This window comes from Myripristis murdjan, chromosome 5 (assembly GCF_902150065.1).
Source record: "Myripristis murdjan chromosome 5, fMyrMur1.1, whole genome shotgun sequence".
Lineage (NCBI taxonomy): Eukaryota > Metazoa > Chordata > Actinopteri > Holocentriformes > Holocentridae > Myripristis > Myripristis murdjan.
In genome coordinates, this window is record NC_043984.1 from 9,952,871 (window position 1) to 9,971,401 (window position 18,531).

Genomic DNA, 18,531 nt, shown 5'->3' on the forward strand with positions numbered 1-18,531 from the left:
ATAGCTACATTTACATAGGAACAGACAATCTGATCCTGAATCACACAGATATGATGGGTAAGTAGATGTAAAACAGCAATGACAAGAAGTACAACAAATAAGGGCAACAGAGAGTTAAAAATCAGGTTTTCTGTTCCTGTATAGATGCAGTTTGTCATTTGGTTTTCAGGTTCTTTGATAAAGCACTAGGAGGATTAGAAACTTAAGGTTGCAGGGTTGAGTAGGATGGGATCATAGATTCCTTACACAGAAACGTCTGAATAAGTGAGGCATGGAATTGCATACGAGATTTTAAAAGAAGGCCCACAGTTGATATGGTGTAATCTGGTAGATCTACTGCTTTGGTTGTTCGGGGCAGGCTTCCCAAAAGCAGCCTACATTATTGCAAAGTGTTTGTTCCATCACCAGCAAATGTTGAGAGGTGATCTAAATTTAATCCAGACTTATTCATGTGTTTCACTGATGTCACTCATTTGTTGTAGGCACCATAATCAAGGCCAATGCTATGGTGATGTGGTGGTTGCCGCAATCACGTTGAACTTGACATTGTTAGATTCAGCAGAAGATGCTGAACGTTTTTATATTTAGCGTGTATGTCTGATTGAAACTGTGGGAATGAACGCAGAAATAAAGAGCCATTCAAAGCTGGTTTCTGCTGGGAAAGCCCGTCTTGGACATGGCGGATTTTCAAAAGAGAAGACATCACATTGCTTTGAAGCCGACCCAGTTAGATTCAGCAGAAGATGCTGAATGGTTTGATGTACAATATGTGAACATTTGCCACATATTTGTTATTCTCTCTGGGTTTTGGGGGGATATTTCCCACTGGTATTAGCTACATGCGTCATCACAGTCGGTCCCTAAGATGGCGCTGTGTAGACACAGTGACATCAAGAGCAACACATGAATAGGTCTTCGAAGTTATTGAACAGATACTGCAGATTTTGTTTAGGTGTTGTGCTAATGTAAAGCGCAAACTTGGGCAATGACTTGCTTTTGGAAAACGAGGCCCTGACTAATTTTAACAACACAGCAGTAGACAGGCAGGCAGGTAGGCAGTTAGGAACAGCTAGGTAGAAAGACAGTGGGCCTCGTGGCAGTGTTACTATGTCCCATACCCCTCGCAATCTAACAACTTAGCAGTCTATCACAAAAAACAAAACATCCATTTACTTAGCTATCAAATTCCGTACATTTCATGAAAATGTTCTATCATTGTTTTATTCTCAGTGCATTTCAAATCACAAGATCTTCAATGAAATAGCGGTGTCTGAACAGAACAGCTTGGTTTGGTTTCAAACTGCAAAGCATTTTGGGGTGGCTTTTAATTCAAATTTCCCCTAAAATATTTTTTTTTTCTATTTTAAGAATTCACAGGCTATTTTCTTAGTTCCAAAGGTGGTACTACCTCTTGGAAAAACAGCATGAAAAAAATACTTATCGTACTACAAAGTATTGCACATTACAAATTGCAGCTTTTTTTTTCATTCTTTTTTTTTTTTTGATTGACAGTTGTACATGATACTCCAATGAAAGAGGTTCAAATACACTATATTTGGAATACAAAAGGCAAATGTGATTGACAAACAATCAAAAATAAAATAAAATGAGAAACTGTTGAATTTAATAAAACTTCAAGAACGCTAAAACAAAAAGAGACTAATACCCCACCCCCCACCCCCCCACCCAAAAAAATAAAAAAATTAAAAAAAAATAAATCTTCAGAAACCTTTGCATTTACCCTAGGGCAATTTCACATTTTGACATTCCTCGGTAAAAACTTTAGCTGTGGATCGTTAATGCTTAGACTTCTTGAAAATTTGTCTCTGAAAAAAAAAACGTGTTTTCTTTAAAAACAAAAAATAGGCTAACAGATTTGAACAGGAAGCTTTAAGTAGGCTGACTTGATGGGGAGTGTGAGAAGGCAGAGGGAGTGGATCATTGATACACAGATATACATAGATAGGCAGAATAAATCAACACACGACTGAATCGGTTACTGTCTCTGATCAACGATTCCCCACCAAAAAAATAGCATCTTAGCACAATGGAATATTGTTATTAGATTATGAGCTCAGTTGTATTTACATGGTTACAAACTTGAGTTTAACATTATGTGACAAGAGAGTTAATTTTATATGGCTATTGACAGCTATTCCCCCTGGATTAAGCACCTAAATAATGTGGCTTCTCGCAAACACAAACCAGCAACCCTCAGACACTGAACACGTTGAAAACCTGGGTGAACCGCCAAAGCTGAATTGGAGATAAATGAGACATATGTACATGTGTCAACATTTGAAATAAACACCGAAATTTCTAATTTTTCAGTTTCAAATTTGGCAATGCGTGACCAACTCCTGCGTGACCAACTCCTGCACGTCACCAAACTTTTGCCTAGAAAGAGTTAAAAGTCTAATCTGTCCTATCAGCATTAATCCTGTTTTCCACGCTAAGGTTAAGATTGGTGCAAAGGTGCTTTGGGGGGAATCGAGGGCCAGAACTGTACAAAAGTTAAAGAACAAATCAGACTGTATATATGTATATATGTAAAATAGGCAGAGTCTGCAATTGGAGGTTAGCTGTATGAAGACTGGTTACCCACAGTATGACGAGTTTGTTGCTGTTTGAACATATATGTCTGGTCTAGATTTGGCTTCCCAAATCCAGTTCGATGATATGATCATCTTTATTCTACTGAAAGCAATGCAACGGGATAATATCATAATTGCAAAAAAATGAGGTCCTGGTCTGATGTGGTGTAAACATTAATTTGCCATGTCCTATATCGTGACTTTATGAAAACTCAAACTGTATGTTAAGTATGATTGAATGAAATCCTGCATTATATTAGTATATATTTTGGAGACGTGCTGTATATGGTTTGAGGATCTATTTATCTATTTGAATATGTTGGGCAAAACAAATGCACTTACAGCTAATACATTTAGTGTTGTTAACTGCCTTCTAGTTTTAAAAAGGTGTGGGCCAAAGACCCACAACCAAAAGCTGGCAGTGTTGTTTTTTGTTGTTGTTTGTTTGTTTATTTGTTTGTTTGTTTGTGTTAATTTCTTTCTTTTTTTGGCAGATAAATTGTGTGTTCACTCTGTGGCAAAGATCTGAACCCTAGTTACACAGACACATTAAAATGATTGTAGAGGTGTTCTAATCATTATCATTATGCCTATGAAAAAAGCCTGATAGTTTTGGATACTGGTTCACATTGCTGTCATTATGGCCCTCTGCAATCATGAAGAATGTAAAGTGGCCACAGTTTAACATATCGAGAGTGTTGATATATTGTAGGGCATATTTCAAATCATATTTATCAAGCCATTGATTAAAGAGTTTGGGTGCGGTCTTTTCAATAGCAGCCATATTTGCATGTCACTGTGATGAAGCAATGGTTGGCATTCTTGTAAAATTTGCAGCAAACACTCGGGGAGATTTAGTCCAACAAAAACTACTGATTTGGGTGATCAAACCAGAACATCACCAGAATCTGTAATCTGTGTTAGTAAGTCTAATATACAGGAAATCCAGGTTGCCATGAGTTATCAGTTAGCCAAGTCAGCCAAGGACTTAAGTTACTTGATTTCAGGTTCTTAAAACTCTTAAAAAAAATCTGAAAAAAGCTAAATGAAAGGCTTTGAAATTTATTAAAACGTCTTAAATACAGGTATAACAGGTCTCCAGTTTCACAACTTTTATTAGCTATCAATCCGAAATAGGCTGGTTTTGTCAGTTTTGTTTATTAATTAATTTATTTTTATTTATTTTGGTCTAAGGCTTAAATTCAAATTAAAGAAGCAGTGTGAGAGATTCTTAAAAGAGGCCTACATGTCATGTAATGAATCCTGAAACCTGGTTTTAAATCTAACATAATTTGTTTGGATTTTGTGCTATCAGTCATTTGTTTTAAAAGGTGGACATACATTTTTGGAATGATACTCTTAACCAATTACTTCTGATGAGGACAAAGTAACGCATGTCCAAACAATGTTGGTGACATCTAGGCCAGTGTACTGCATGATATGTCCGTCTGACATGTGGCTGCTTGGTCGATGAAATGTCATCCAACCATGCTGAACCTTGGTTGAAGACATGTCATTTAACACTTGGCTACAGTTGGCTGCAGTTCACATGAATTACAATACAGTCCCTGCGATATCTACAAAAGCGCTGTAGACAAGTCAAAAGCCCAGATGCCTACAAACTTACAGATGAAGCCATTGTAGAAGTCCCATGACAAAATATTTGGAAAAATCAGGTTTTGCTCTTTTTTAGCTGTTAAGGGTTTGTTGATGGATTCATTCTTTTCTTTCTTTTTATAACATATTACTTTGGCTCTCCTGTACGATGTTCCAGAAAGAACTGTCTAGTGCTGTATAAACACATGATGGCGAAGTACTACAATGGCTGCCGCTGTAATTGTAAGATTTTGTGTATGTATAACAGCCTATTATTTTTACCAAATGAAAAAAATCTTCTATTTAAAACTACAGCAATTATCATCAATAGTGAATACCAATAACAATATAGTCTTAATAAAAAAACATTATAAACATTGACAGAGAAAAAAGAAAACAATAACAATGTAACTTACTCTGTAGGAAATTAATCAAATCCAAAACCATAAGCCAAGAGCGCCTAGTGCTGTCACTAATATAAACTGGTCTAGGACAGAGAAAGATAGATAGATAGATAGACTGATTAGCTACTACTGTACAGTACGCCACAGACAACAGACCTCAAGGGTTCAACCTCCACACTTCAAATCCTTTCAGATACCTCTCACACTGTGCAGGGAAAGCCTTCCCCTACAACTGTCTTTGTCCCATACTTAGTCAACAGAAGACCAACAGGTATTTTTGTTTTGTTTTGTTTGTGCTAAGGTGCAGTATGCCAGTTTGATGAAAATTGTAGGTAGTGGATACTGAGGGGGTATGATAGATGAGAAGCGGTACCATCAGCAAACCAAAGAGTCTGGTTTATGATGCTTTCTACCGAAGAGACGGGAGAGGACAAGATCTTACATTGGACATAGCACTGCTCACTGTTTCTATTTCACTATGAAGTTCTGATTCATTGCTTCCTGAAGCAATGAAGCTGACACCAGAATTCAGTTTGTGCAAACAGGATAAATGTACAGGATTTCAACTGTAGTGGATTGGGTGTTCTCCTCTGTCACGGCCATATTTATAATTTAAGATGAACAGCTTTAATAGCATGCAGCATGCTTTTCAGATTTTCTGCAGGCCGTGCCTCCCTCCCACTTGAACTGTGGTATTTTTTTAGGATCATCTAAGTTATTCAAGTTGTGCCAAAACCATCCTCTATGGCACTGACCCACCTCAGGTGACTCTATTCACTGTATCCTATTCAATCACCACATGGCCGTCTTCTGTGTGCATTTCAACATTAGCCACAAAAGTAAGGTTATTGTAGTGATCCAACAAGCTGACAACAAGTTGATTAATTCCAAGATTCAACAACCACTGCTGCTGAATCTGGATGACAAAGTGGCTGATGGAGCACATACACTTACTTTTAATAAAATCTACCAGCATTTGTCCAGTAGCTGGTGATAATTTCACACTCCGTCTTGAATCAAGACATTTAAGTATGTAGTCTGAAGAATATTACAAATTGCAGAACAGCTTGCAAGTAATTCAGAAACAGATTTAAAATAGTTAATCTCAACAGAAAACTAGCATCAACAGATTTCCTTCCAAACTTCCTTGCAAAGATTTGAAATGGGAAAGGTTTTCCTTATCGGCCCACCAGACAGACAGTATAACATATAGATAGACAGAAAGCTAGCTAGCTTGTAGAAGTGTTTTGTGAGGAAAAGAGAGGAAAGCGATCTCATGGAGAGCATCCACCTCCTTCCTTTACATCATGGTTTCTACTATGGTGTGGGTGGGACCCTTCATCAGCAGGCCCTTGTTCCCATTGGGGTCCAGAGGGTAGGAAAGCTCCTTGGGGCTGCGGTGGTCTGCTGGCCGGGAACTGGCCCCGCCGCGAACCGGGGCCGCCACTGCCTTAATCCTCTGCAGCAGAGAGGAAGCAAGGAATTAAGGAGGGAGAGAGGGGGAATATGAAAGGGAGAAAGGGTAAAAGAGAAGATTAAAAAATATACAAAATCAAGAACAATTACATAAAAGCAAGCTGACAAAAACATTTTTTTTTTAATTTATTTTATTTTTTTTTTTAACAAGTGATTTAAGAATTTCTTGAAGGAATACATAGACTCTTAGATCACCAACATCTCCACCAACCATCAGCGAGCAGTGCATCAGTAACATTGATAGTGACTACAAAACTACATTAAAACATGAGACCATGCATTGCTAGACCATGAGTAAGCCTATTTTACAGAACCAACTGGCATAGGCCAATGTTTTTCACAAGACAGGTACAAGACAGCATATTGCTACCTACCTCAATGAGTGGTCCATCAGACTGGATGATCTTGATGACAACCACCATGGGGATGCAGATCATGGAGGCTAGGGCCAGGGTCCAGCCCACTCCGATGGACCAATCAGGATACTCGTAGACCTTGTTGTACGTCAACGGCTTGTATTTTACCAATGAGAAAACAAAGCAGCCCTGGAGAGGAAGGGGAAAACATATATGAATAAAGGTTTCCATAGAAATTCTTATCAGGGAATAATTTATTTAAATTTTAGTTGGTCATTTGGCTTAATCATTAAGGGGGTTGCAAAATATAAAATTCAATTTCAAGAGCAATAGAGCACAGCAGAGGGATTTTTACGACAGCTCTACAAGTTTCAGGAAGCAGAAAACCTACTTAATAACATGAAGTAGAGGTTGAACTCTAGGTCAAACTGTTTGCTGGTAGAAAACAAACAAGTTGTTGGTGAATTATGTTGTCAGTGAAAGTGAGACCTTACCATGCACAGAAACGGAGTGACAATAGTCCAGCTCCATTTCATCCAAGGATTTGGTCTGTAGCCAATCATGTCCTCAATCGCATCATAGAAATTATCAGCGCCTGAAGGAGTTGAAAGGAGAGTAAAATGTCTTCTGACTGCCTGCTCTTTAATCTCATTCCAGTTAAAATGCAATGCACCATCTGTTTATTTCATTGCCATGACCCAACATGCATACAGACTAGGGCTGAATGATTAAGTGCATTAGCGATAATATAGCGATATGAAAGAGATTTTCTTTTCTATTAAGAGAAAGATGGTGCTCACATTCACACAATTGCATCAGGCTAATCAGTTTAAAGTTGGTAGACGCAGTGCTGATGTGAATGTGCTATCTGGGTTGTGGTGTGGGGGCCAAATTAGTAGTTAATATGAGTTAGTATGAGCTAATCAGATACTAAGATTAGCAGGCATGATCAAAACACAAAATCAGTCAGAAGTGTCGTTGATAAACTGATCATTTCCCAGTCAATAACAACACAGAAATTGACCATGTGTTTTAAAGTCTTCTGAGAGGTTGTAGAAATTCAACCACACATTGGTACTCAAAACTGAGGACCTCCTACACAGCCGCCAGAGGAGCGTTACATCACCTGAGAGAGCCTCTACAGGTTGATGGCTGATAACAATCACATATTTTATACACTCTCTCCAGCACTTGTGTATATAGCAATTAGACAAACATGTTAACAGGTCTTTTTTGCTAATAAATTCTAGGAAATGTTTGCTAATATTAGTGCTATTTTAGGCTCTAAATGTGTAACACTTTAGACTCCTTGTTGGTTTTTCTATCATATCTTTTCCCCTGGAACTAATAATGCACCTTACATATACATACACACACAATTTGAGACTGGGCCTTCACTGGGAGTTTTACAATCTAACTACTATACAGTGCATGAACAACAACACTTTATGGAGCTTTCCACTGACCCATTTTTACAAGTGCAAAGGAACACCAGTTAAGTCAGCGCTCAAAGATGGAGCTGTAACCAGCCTATGATCATTGACTCTCACATGCAAGTCATTTGATGTCAGTGGACAGATCAAAGTTCTTGCAGGAATCCATGTCACTTTAAACAGAGTGCATTCAGCTTGGAGTTGGGAAGTTCCAACTCAGAAGTCAGAATATCCATCTGTCAGGGGAAAGCTCCATTATATCCAGTGCAAAGGGACAGACTTACATAACAGATCTGACATGTCATGGACAAGTCACACAACAAAGCTGACAAATGCATGTATATTTGGTCATTTGGTACTCACCATAAACCCAGGCTACAGCTATACATTCAAAGAATGCCACCCACAGGAGGCACACACCACTGGCTGCATAGTAATCAAACAGCTGGAAAACATACATGCCACCCTGCAGAGGGACAGAGAGAGAGGAAGGGAAAGGAAAAGAGAGAGAGGGTATTTTTAGACTGACTATTACCATATGTGAACAGCGGATGTATTTCTTGTGAGCATACCATTATGCATGACTGTGCACATGTGATTGTGTGTGTGTGTGTGTGTGTGTGTGTGTGTGTGTGCCCAGTGTGAGAACCCTTCAATATCTCAGGGAATCCTAAAGTTGAACCAGGCCATTGCAGCCATAAAAAGGCATTATCACGGGAACAACAGAGAACGAGAGACAAAGATGAGAGGAAAAATAGAATGAGTGCGAAGGTCAAATGCTAAAACAAAAGGTGGAGCAGGGAAAAGGGCGGGTGTGGTGTGAGAATAAAAAGACAGAGGGAGCAGAGTAGAGGAGAGAGTGGGAGGGTTTGAGCAAGTTGATATAAGTATAAGAAAAAGCTGATATAAGTATAAGAAATGAATCACTGATGCTAATTTTCAAAATTGCATGGGTTTATTGAGGCAATAGTTTTAAAATAATGGTTATTTTGCTGGCTGATATAACAAAACACTGATTCAACCAATAGACGGTCAAACTTTAACATCTGCTGTTCTAAACAGTCACTGTCTAGGAGCTTTTTCCTGGGAAAATGCATTTTACATGAATTTTACATTTTAAGAGGAACTTCTTAGTTAGTGTCACCCCAGAAATATGATTTTGGATTCTTCCAGAACATTATGTGTTTGGTTTAACAGTCAACTAATCTCCACGGATGGACTAATGCATACACATACACACCTAAAATGCATAATCCATATTGTATGCCATCACGTTATGATGACAATGTCAGTTTTAAGGACTAACAACTCTAAAACTCATCTTCCCTTCCTTCACATTCCCTAACTAACTCGCTCACACACATCATTCTTGAAGCCTCAGCTACGTGAAGCTTTGACAGGGTCATGAATTATCTGATGTAGAACTACATACCTTCTTCTCAACTCACAGTACGTGTCTCTCTCCCCCTTAATGAGTATCTTAATTACTAAAAATGCCTAAATTGTATAAAAATATATATTTTGACTTGCCTAATGATTGTTAACCTTTGCTAGGTTTCAAAATCAGTTAGCTGCTTGGATTTATAGAGGAAATTAGAGCTCATATTAAATCGCTCTATCTTTCATGGAGTCATACTGCCATCTAGTGACAGTTTTAGGTAACAATGTTAAAGACCGTCTATGCTTTAATGCCTTGAGCTGCTGTAATATTTAACCATTATTTAGCTATGACTTATTAGATTACTGGAATCATGTAGGAATTGAATATATTTCAATGTCAACTTAATTCTTGACTACGGAATACATTACAGAAGTTTTATAGATTTTATATGTGTTCTTGTCTGCTCTTATGCAAATTCTAAGTGGTTGACCATAGAGAACTACATGCTGTGTCTGTATTATCAACAAGAATAAGTGAATATCTAATTAGAAGCATGTAGCCTTAAAATATTTCCCCTTTAAAAAGGATGAAATCATTCTTGTTCACTTGAAGGCAAAGACAGTTTTCCCTCTTCACAAGGAAATTTATTAGTAAATGTAGGCATTCCTTCCAAAACCCACCAAGTCCATAAAGCCCTTCTTTCAAACTATAAATGTTTCCACCCTAATTTCTTGGGCTTTTTGCATTGCCAAGAGCCTTGCACTCCATGTCCAGGGTTTGTGCTAATCCCCTAGCTTTAGACTTTCTAATTTTCTGCCGTGCCCTTGGTTCCGTACCAAGTGTTCAAAGACCGCAAAGAAAGCCAAAACATCAATCTTGCTTGTTGTTTGCCACATATTTTGTAACCTTCTATATTATTACCTTCTAGTTATTTTTGCATTGTATGCACACAAGACAGTTTATTTTATAGTTAATTGGAGTTTTGTCTCCCAGTCTAACAAAACTGGTTCAAAACCTTTTCAGTAACTTTTTGTAGTCAGAGTAGAGCTCCTTGCATCAAATTCTGCTGCCTGCTTGTGGACTGACCGGACTTCAAAGTGCGTGTTCCTTACAGTGCCACCTACAGAAACTCAACTCCATCAACAGAGAATCCAGGTCCCACCCACAATGTCTGACTGACAGGTGATCTCTGGGAACTGCAGTACAGAAAACACCACAGCAATGAGTGTTTAGCCCCAAAGACTGAGACAAAACATTTCGTGGGCAAAACATGTTTCACCTGTTAATAGGTAGGGAGAGGGAAGGAAGGATGGAAGAAAGGAGGGAGGGAAGGAAAGAAGTAAGTAAGTAAGGAAGGAAGGAACAAAGGAAAGAAGTAAGGAAGGAGGGAAGGAATGGAGGAGGGAAGGAAAGAAGGAACAAAGGCAAAAGAGAAAAAAAAAGCCAGGAGAAACCAGAAAGAGATATAAGGACAACAAAATAGAGAAGGGTTGAGGTGGAAGCAAATGAGAGGGAAAGGAGGAAGAATTACAAGAGGAAAGAGGGAAGAGGGAAGAGGGAAGAGAAGGGGAGAGTCAAGGGAACAGCAGACATAAGACGGAAAAAACAGAGGAGGGATTTAGCGAAGCTAAGTCAGTCCTGCTATTAATATCACCGGAGGGAAGGGAAGTTCTCATGACTTGACAGTATAAATAGACCGTTGTCATTTTCCCCAGGGACTGACAGTAATAGCTATCTGCAAATTGTCTGCACATTACATTCCTGGTTTATTAAACTATGGGCTTAAATCCCAAATTAGGGCAAAGGCTTGCTTGTATACATGTATATGCTATCACCTGAGGTTTATCCTTCTATATTTCTGGAAAAGTTAGTATTTTGTCAATCAAGAATTTAAAATAACCCATACTGAAAACTACAAAAATGTACTGTTCCAAATTGTTTGTGATCTTAAAAGCAGCTTCAGGAAAATCACTCTTTGAGCCGAGGTACGTGGAACATAAAACCACTGCAATGTTTGTTGTGTAGGGTGGCCATGGTTAAAGGGGTAGTTCACCAATTTTGAAAAATATGATATAATTTCACTTTTCCCTTAGTTGTTATGTAGGACAGCAGTGGTGGACTAACTGTGAAGCTATGAAGTGGCTATCTTCTTCTTTTCCTCCACTACCTTCTATTATGCATGTTAGCTTTTAGACAATCTGCAGTAAATACAGTATTGTTACCTTGGTAACCATGGTGAGGCCCAGCAGGTAGCTGATGCAGCAGATGACAGCGATGAAGACCTCCCTGCGGTAACCCTTCCTTAGGAAGGACGGATACAGATCCACCAACGATGTGATCTGCCCTTCCACCTCCACAAACTGGAGAGGGAGAGAGAAAGAGAGACATTATTTAGCTGGTATTTGGATTGTTGAAGTATTGATTCCCACCAAGAACATGATCTGCTCTCCTATCCCCACAAACTAGCCTATATGAAACAGGTTAAAAGACTTTCAAGCACTAAGATTGTTAAGCCATGGATTTTGCTAAAAATAATCCTATCAAAATTTGTATGAACCATTATCTGAATGTAAGTTTGACTTTCTCTAATGTAAAGCTTCACAACGCAAGAGTTCTATTTAAAAATCCGGCCATCTTATCAGCTTAAATTGTTAAGTACAACATAGGCATCCCTTCACCAGTGACTGAGACCCTTTAGATTAGATTAGACTGGGCCAAATGAAATTTGATGGCAGATATGGACACCACTCTGGAAGTGATAATTCAAAATTTATAAAAACATGTAAAGCAGTGGCAACACTGACATGGCCAATGAGTGAGTGGGAATCATGGCCAAAGAGCAAGTCTTCAGTGTGGTGAATGTACAGGCCAGTTGCACAGAGCTGCTCATGGATGAGACATTTTCTGTTAATGGTTCAAGTACACTGGTTTGTGACATACTTTGTTAAAGTTTGAGAATTTGCTGCTGTTTGCCAATGTCACAAAATCAATTTTCTCCAAACAGAAATAGCTACAGTTTTGGAAACAGTCTCTGTGAGGCATGTGATTAATGGATCTTTCCACTGACTGTCCGATGTTCCAACTTCCAAGTTGAAACTTCCCTCCTCTGTACTGGATGTTCCATTGCAACCGACACGGACGCCCGCAAGAGGACAGAAAAACTTTGATCTGTTCACTAATAGCAAATGACTCGTTAACCAGAGTCAATGATAGGTAACATTAGCTAGGCTAGCTACAGCTGGCCATCTACAGTGCACGTGCTAGTTCTGTTCATCAAATGAACAGAACTATAAATCTATACCATCATAAAATAGACTAGAGAATGCTAGAATGAAAAATCCAGTCTTTTTGCTTGTTAGTTAGTTTGTTTATCGTTGACTGTGTTTGCCATTTTGTAGTGACACCATATAGATATTTTGGCAAACTCTGACCTCTCAGATCCTCTCTGTAATTCTGACTTGAAGGCAGCCTCAATGCACGTGTGAAAATTGCGTGGCTTGTCAGTGATGTGTCAAATCTGTTATGTAAGTCTGTCCCTTTGCACTGATTATAATGGAGCTTTCCACTGACAGTCGGATGTTCTGATTTCCAAGTTGGAAATTCCCATCTCAGTGCTTCCGTTGAAAGTGACATGGATGTCCGCAAGAACGTTGATCTGTCCATTGACAGCGTATGACTCACTAATGAGACTTCCATGTAGGAAGTTGTATTTATCCCACTTTCAAGTTCAATGGAAAGCTAAGTAAGACATTGATTTGATCTTACAATAAGACCAGCTACCACCATCATGGTTCCACAACTCATGTGGCCAATTATTATTTTTCAGCACAGGACAATATGATATACAACACCAATGTGGCTTGATTTTTCATCCTTGAACACACACATTTTCTTTATAAGAGGGAGATATGTGAAATTATGTCAAACTGACATCACAACCTCATCCTCACTGTGAGATGAGTCAAGCTATTAGTCGCATTTTGCAGCATTTGAAGCTTGTGGACTGGGACAACTACAGGACATACCATTCAGGGTGTCTTTGCTTGTCCTTGCTAACCAACTAGTTACCACACATTTGCACAAAACAAGTCTGTAGGGTGTGTAAAACTTTTGTCACCACACATTCAAGACATTTTGAATGAGTAAATGATACATATTATATAGTTTTCAAGTTTTTAAGTGTCTTGCTTAAGGGCATGGCAGTGACTACTGAGAGGGTGTGACCATGCTTAAGGTAACATGCCCTCCTTTACAAACCTCTTGGCTGCTGCCGCCCACTAGCAGCCCTACATGTGTGAATGGCAAGGTTTGTGTGCACACATCTACTAACCTGACTGTCGAGGCCAAGCAGCAGCAGCATAATAAAGAAGAGGATTGCCCAGAAGGTAGGAAGAGGCATCATGGATACAGCCTTGGGGTAGGCAATGAACGCCAGGCCTGGACCTACATATGGAGGAGGAGGAGGGGTGTGGGGGATGGGGCAAAAACAGACAGAGAGGTAGGGGGGAAGGAAAGGCACATTAGTATTGTACAGTTGGCTCATCTGATCAGCATCCCTGTCGGGCAAAAGGCCCCAATCAAAGGAGACGCAAGATCAGACATGAATGCATGAAGAAACTGCACTACCAGGAATGGACGTGTGTGTGTGTGTGTGTGTGTGTGTGTGTGAGAGAGAGAGAGAGAGATAAGTTTGTGTTTATATCAAGCTTGCAGTTTGTCTGTTATACATTATTACTTACTTGTTACTTCCTCACAGTTGCTATATGCAACTATGTCTTATGATTAACAATAATCCATAACTTGAAAAACATAAACTAAAATGTACCTAGTACGGTAGTGTTTCAGTAAGTCATGGTAGAAATCATACTGTATACTATAAAGGGATATCAACTGGATCCTAACTACTAAATGTGTTGTGCTGAGGAAAGTTACCGTAAGGCAGTAGGCCACTGTGAACATTACAATCCTAGGCAAAAATATATTTGGAAATTATTTCAAACATTTCACCAGCATAAGGCGTGCTTGATTGTCTTAGCCAGGCAGGTGAGAAGCCTCAAACCTGGAGGCAATCAACTGCAAGATAAGGTAAATCAAGTGCATATTTGTTTCTCAAATAATTCAAATATGTCATTTTTTTTTTCTTTCACTCGAGCCATTTTGCATCCCTGAGTGAATTCCACATGATCTTTTACTAGAAGGGACGCAAAATGGCCAGTGCAAAACAGCAGCAGATACAAATATCAGCACTTCAGGCAAAAACAAAGGATTCAAGACCCAATTTGACATTACTGCTACGTTGTAACCTGTTCACAACAAAAGTCAAGAAACACAGAAACAGTTGAAACAGCAAAACAGCATTGCGACTGATACCCAAATAGGTAGACATTCAGTTTATGTTGTGAATTATGACAAGGCATCCAACCAAACACCACGTTGACTCAGAAAATAACCCTGGGAAAATACAATCCAGTTCCCTGAGAGAAGAGATGCTAGCAACATGTCAAATGCTAACTACATTAAAAAAACAAGTCTACAGTGCAACTTAACCCACATATGATATTCCAGGTATTAGTGTGATATATTGTGACCTGGCTGCACAAAACATTAAATATTACATTGCAAACAATTCCATTTTTCTATATATAAATATATATATATATATATATATATATATATATATATATATATATATATTTTTTTTTTTTTTTTTTTTTTTTTTTAAGCAAATATAAGCAACAGAGGCCATTCTGTTGCTTCTTACAATACACTGTCAAAACCACATGGCACCCTTTATGAGTATTCACTCATGAAATGTGCTGCAGAATACATTCATTTATCTTAGAGCTTTACAATCAAGCAGTTACAGTTAAGGCAGACAACTTTTCAGTTTCCCAAAGTGTTTCTTCTCTTCTCTTTTTTTTTTTTTTTTTTTTTAACAACCCACGTAGCATGGACAGCACCTGAAACTAGTGTTTAGCTAATTTCACTTCTTTGAATCTCTCTGGTCTTGGAGCGAAAGATGAAGCCTGGGATTCAGAAAAACAGAGACAGCATACTATATTTTTGCTTACAATAGCTTTGTTCTTATTATGGAACAAACCAGGATCAAATTTAAATTAATCTGAATTCTTTGTGCCATATTGTTTCAAACCAGCTGAATTGCAACTGCATCTATATAGGGCCATGAGCCTTATTTATAGGTATGTAGTGTATCTTCCCAAAACAGGACAATCAGATTTTCCACATTACTCCAGAAGGTAGCTCTGGAGAATAAGCAAAGAATGTTTCATGATAATACAGACCCATATCTAGAACAACCTTTTCACTGTTTTGGGAAAACACACATAAATGAAAACTTTTTGTGTGAGTCTTTTGAACAGCCAGACACGAAATCAACCTGAACTTGTACTGACTTGGTCTCCTAACAAAAAGACATTGATTTTGTAACTTCACAGAATGACTGTACATTGTAGCAAGGAGCCATTGATATAATATACATTACTTCACATGATAATGCACATTACATATATAATTGTAGTGCCAGAACACATCATGGCCTGATGTGGCCATCAACAAAAATCTGGTAAACCTGAAGCAAAGTCTTGCCTTGCTTTTTCAAAATTGTGTCACCATTCCTACATTTTCCATGGCTTTTTTGTGATTTTGTTACCTCCTCTTATCATTACACCCTGCCACATGACTATACAAAGTATAGTCTTCACTAATGTATGTCTCTGATATGAGCATAAATAAAATACTCCAAATATGATAACCAAGAACTGCCAAAATGTAAAAAAGATATTTTCTCAAGACAAGTAATGACCCAAAACAGAACACATGCACCTGGAGCTATATTTAAGATGCAGTTCCTCTATGTCACTGTTGTACAAAAAAATAGGAGCCACAACAACAGTGGAAGTTGTCACTTGGACATGTACAACTAGATAAGATCTGCTGAAACTACTAAGAACCAAATCAATGACTGCATTTTTTTTTAATGAGCTGGCACAAGATAGCTCCACAACAATTTTCAATTCTCGATCTCTCCAATGTTTGTTCTTCCAAAAAAAAAAAAAAAAAAAAAATGAATCAACCCCTGAACTACTTTCCCAAACTACTCCTGCTTTACTTTCAACTCGATCAATGCATCTTGCCTGGCTAATAAGATGTGCTAGCCAACTGAGCACAAAAGTTTCTGTCACTTCAATGTTGTTACCTCACATTATACTTATGTCAAGGAGTGTTTGATTGCGGAAACGTCCATACTGCGATGCCATCTCTTTAAATTAATCAGGGAATTAATTTGGTTGCAACTGAGAATCCAGTTCAATTCAGTGCACTGGCCAATTATCTTTTGTATTTCGCTGCTTTACTCATTCCATACACGATTATTGCTCATTTAAACTCTTGTTGTTTTTCTTTGCAATTACTGTTATTTAATTTGTTTACCAGGAAGCAGCGCCCACCATCGCTGCCGCCTTTTCAGAACCCTCGTACCTGACTCTGCCACATCAGCAATGTCCACCCCTTGCTCTTGTGCCATGAAGCCCAGGACGGAAAATATTGCGAAGCCAGACACAAAACTGGTACCACTGTTGAGGGCTCCCAGCAGCATACAGTCCCTATGTCACACATATGTCATGAGGAGGATTTGTTAATGAACACACAAGGATCCCGTCATCCCCCTCCCCGTTACAACCCACCCTGCTCTCCCCTACTGCTAACCCCCTCCCCCAAAAACAGACGCCTCACCTATAGCAGTTGTATTTGTACTTGTTGTAGCTCCCCAAAGACGTCATGGCGCCCAGGCAAATGGCATAGGAGAAGAAGATCTGGGTGCCGGCATCAATCCACACCTGCAAAGTTGGGTGAAAGCGTGGGGACAGAAAGGCTGAGGCCTACTGGTTTAAGGGAAGCACGAGGCAATGTGAAAGACTTTGAGAGGCAAGGATGGGATAATGCTTCACATAAACTAAGGGAGTCAGGGTTTGCATGACTAAGACAAACTAGGGGAACCTAGGGTTTGTCTAACAGAGAAAGACAAACCCTAGAAGACTGGGGCTGAGGTAGTAAACAATTAAGTTGGGGAAGACTGTGTCTGTATAACCAAGAAAGACTTTCTTGTAGAGATATTAGGGTAACTTGTTAGGGTGACTGTTTCAGTAACCACCAACTGGACTGTCAAGTGGCCTTATGATATTATATTCCCAGAGTTATATTGCCAGAATTATTTGCAGCCCCAATGCCTATAAGGTGAACATGGGTGTGTGCCCTCACTGGCACACGCACACACTCAAATTGAGATTTTCAAGCAAAACATTTCATATGCAGCCACAGTAAGACTAGCACATTACTTACTTTGAATGGGATGTATATAAGAGAGAAGAAAGTGTACTTAAGCTTGGCTAGCTACTGTAAGATAGAAAGATTACATACAGAGCCAAGTGAGGTTTTTTGTTGTCCATTTAGGCAGCACCTGGGACACCTACCTCAGGATCCTTGAGGCGAGCCACATCGGGGTACAGGTAGAACTTGATGCCCTCAGTGGCGCCTGGCAATGTCACACCACGAACCAACAGCACAATGAGCATGACGAAAGGGAACGTAGCTGTGATGTAGACCACCTGAAGGGAACAGATACAGGTCAGAGAATAGAGGCTTTATTCAAAGCATGCTGGTATAAGCATCTTATGCATTTTGGGAAGAGGCAGCGTTGTTCACATGTAACCACTGGCACCTGTTGCACTGAAGTCTGCATCGAAAGTTGGAAAAGGTTTAATCATTTAGACCCATGAGGAGCGACTACATGCTTGTCTATGTTTTCCATGTGGAGACAGAAACAGTGGTGAATGTAAAAGCTATGATTATTTCAGTCATTCTTTTACAATCTATAAATGGGATTGTTTCTAGTAAATAGTGAAAGTAAACTGACCCTTATTTTCGCAGGGGCCATCTGGGGATTCTTAAAAAAAACACTGGTTTAGGGGAATGTGATACTTAGTTGTAGATAGAATAAAACTTTGAATGGCTACATGGGGAAACTGGGTAAATATGTAGGGTAAAAAATGTAATGGCTCATAGGTTATTGTAATATTAACATGTCTTGCATTTAGATACTTAACATCAGTATTTGGAGACCAGTGCCCATCCTTGTCCCTGTAGGAGCCACTTTATTTCCCAGTGTAATGGATTGGAGCAACCAGGAAGCATAAATCAAACCAAACAAATCAATAAATAGAGTTCAGGCTATAAAAAGAGGCATCTGGGATTGATTGAGCCGCCTGTGGTCTC

General features: G+C 39.0%; 1 protein-coding gene across 1 annotated transcript in view; it reads right to left on the reverse strand.

The window, feature by feature from the left end:
• Positions 1 to 1,466: 1,466 nt before the first annotated feature.
• LOC115359546 (sodium- and chloride-dependent taurine transporter-like) overlaps positions 1,467 to 18,531 on the reverse strand; it is a 43,127-nt gene continuing 26,062 nt past the window's right edge. Inside the window, exons 7-15 of the mRNA XM_030052087.1 lie at positions 17,730 to 17,864; positions 16,993 to 17,096; positions 16,738 to 16,862; positions 13,571 to 13,683; positions 11,463 to 11,600; positions 8,223 to 8,325; positions 6,921 to 7,021; positions 6,445 to 6,615; positions 1,467 to 6,053 (exon numbers count right to left, since the gene is read on the reverse strand). Coding sequence (XP_029907947.1) covers positions 5,895 to 6,053; positions 6,445 to 6,615; positions 6,921 to 7,021; positions 8,223 to 8,325; positions 11,463 to 11,600; positions 13,571 to 13,683; positions 16,738 to 16,862; positions 16,993 to 17,096; positions 17,730 to 17,864 — 1,149 coding nt within the window. The 3' untranslated portion in view covers positions 1,467 to 5,894. The remainder of the gene's footprint in view (positions 6,054 to 6,444; positions 6,616 to 6,920; positions 7,022 to 8,222; positions 8,326 to 11,462; positions 11,601 to 13,570; positions 13,684 to 16,737; positions 16,863 to 16,992; positions 17,097 to 17,729; positions 17,865 to 18,531) is intronic.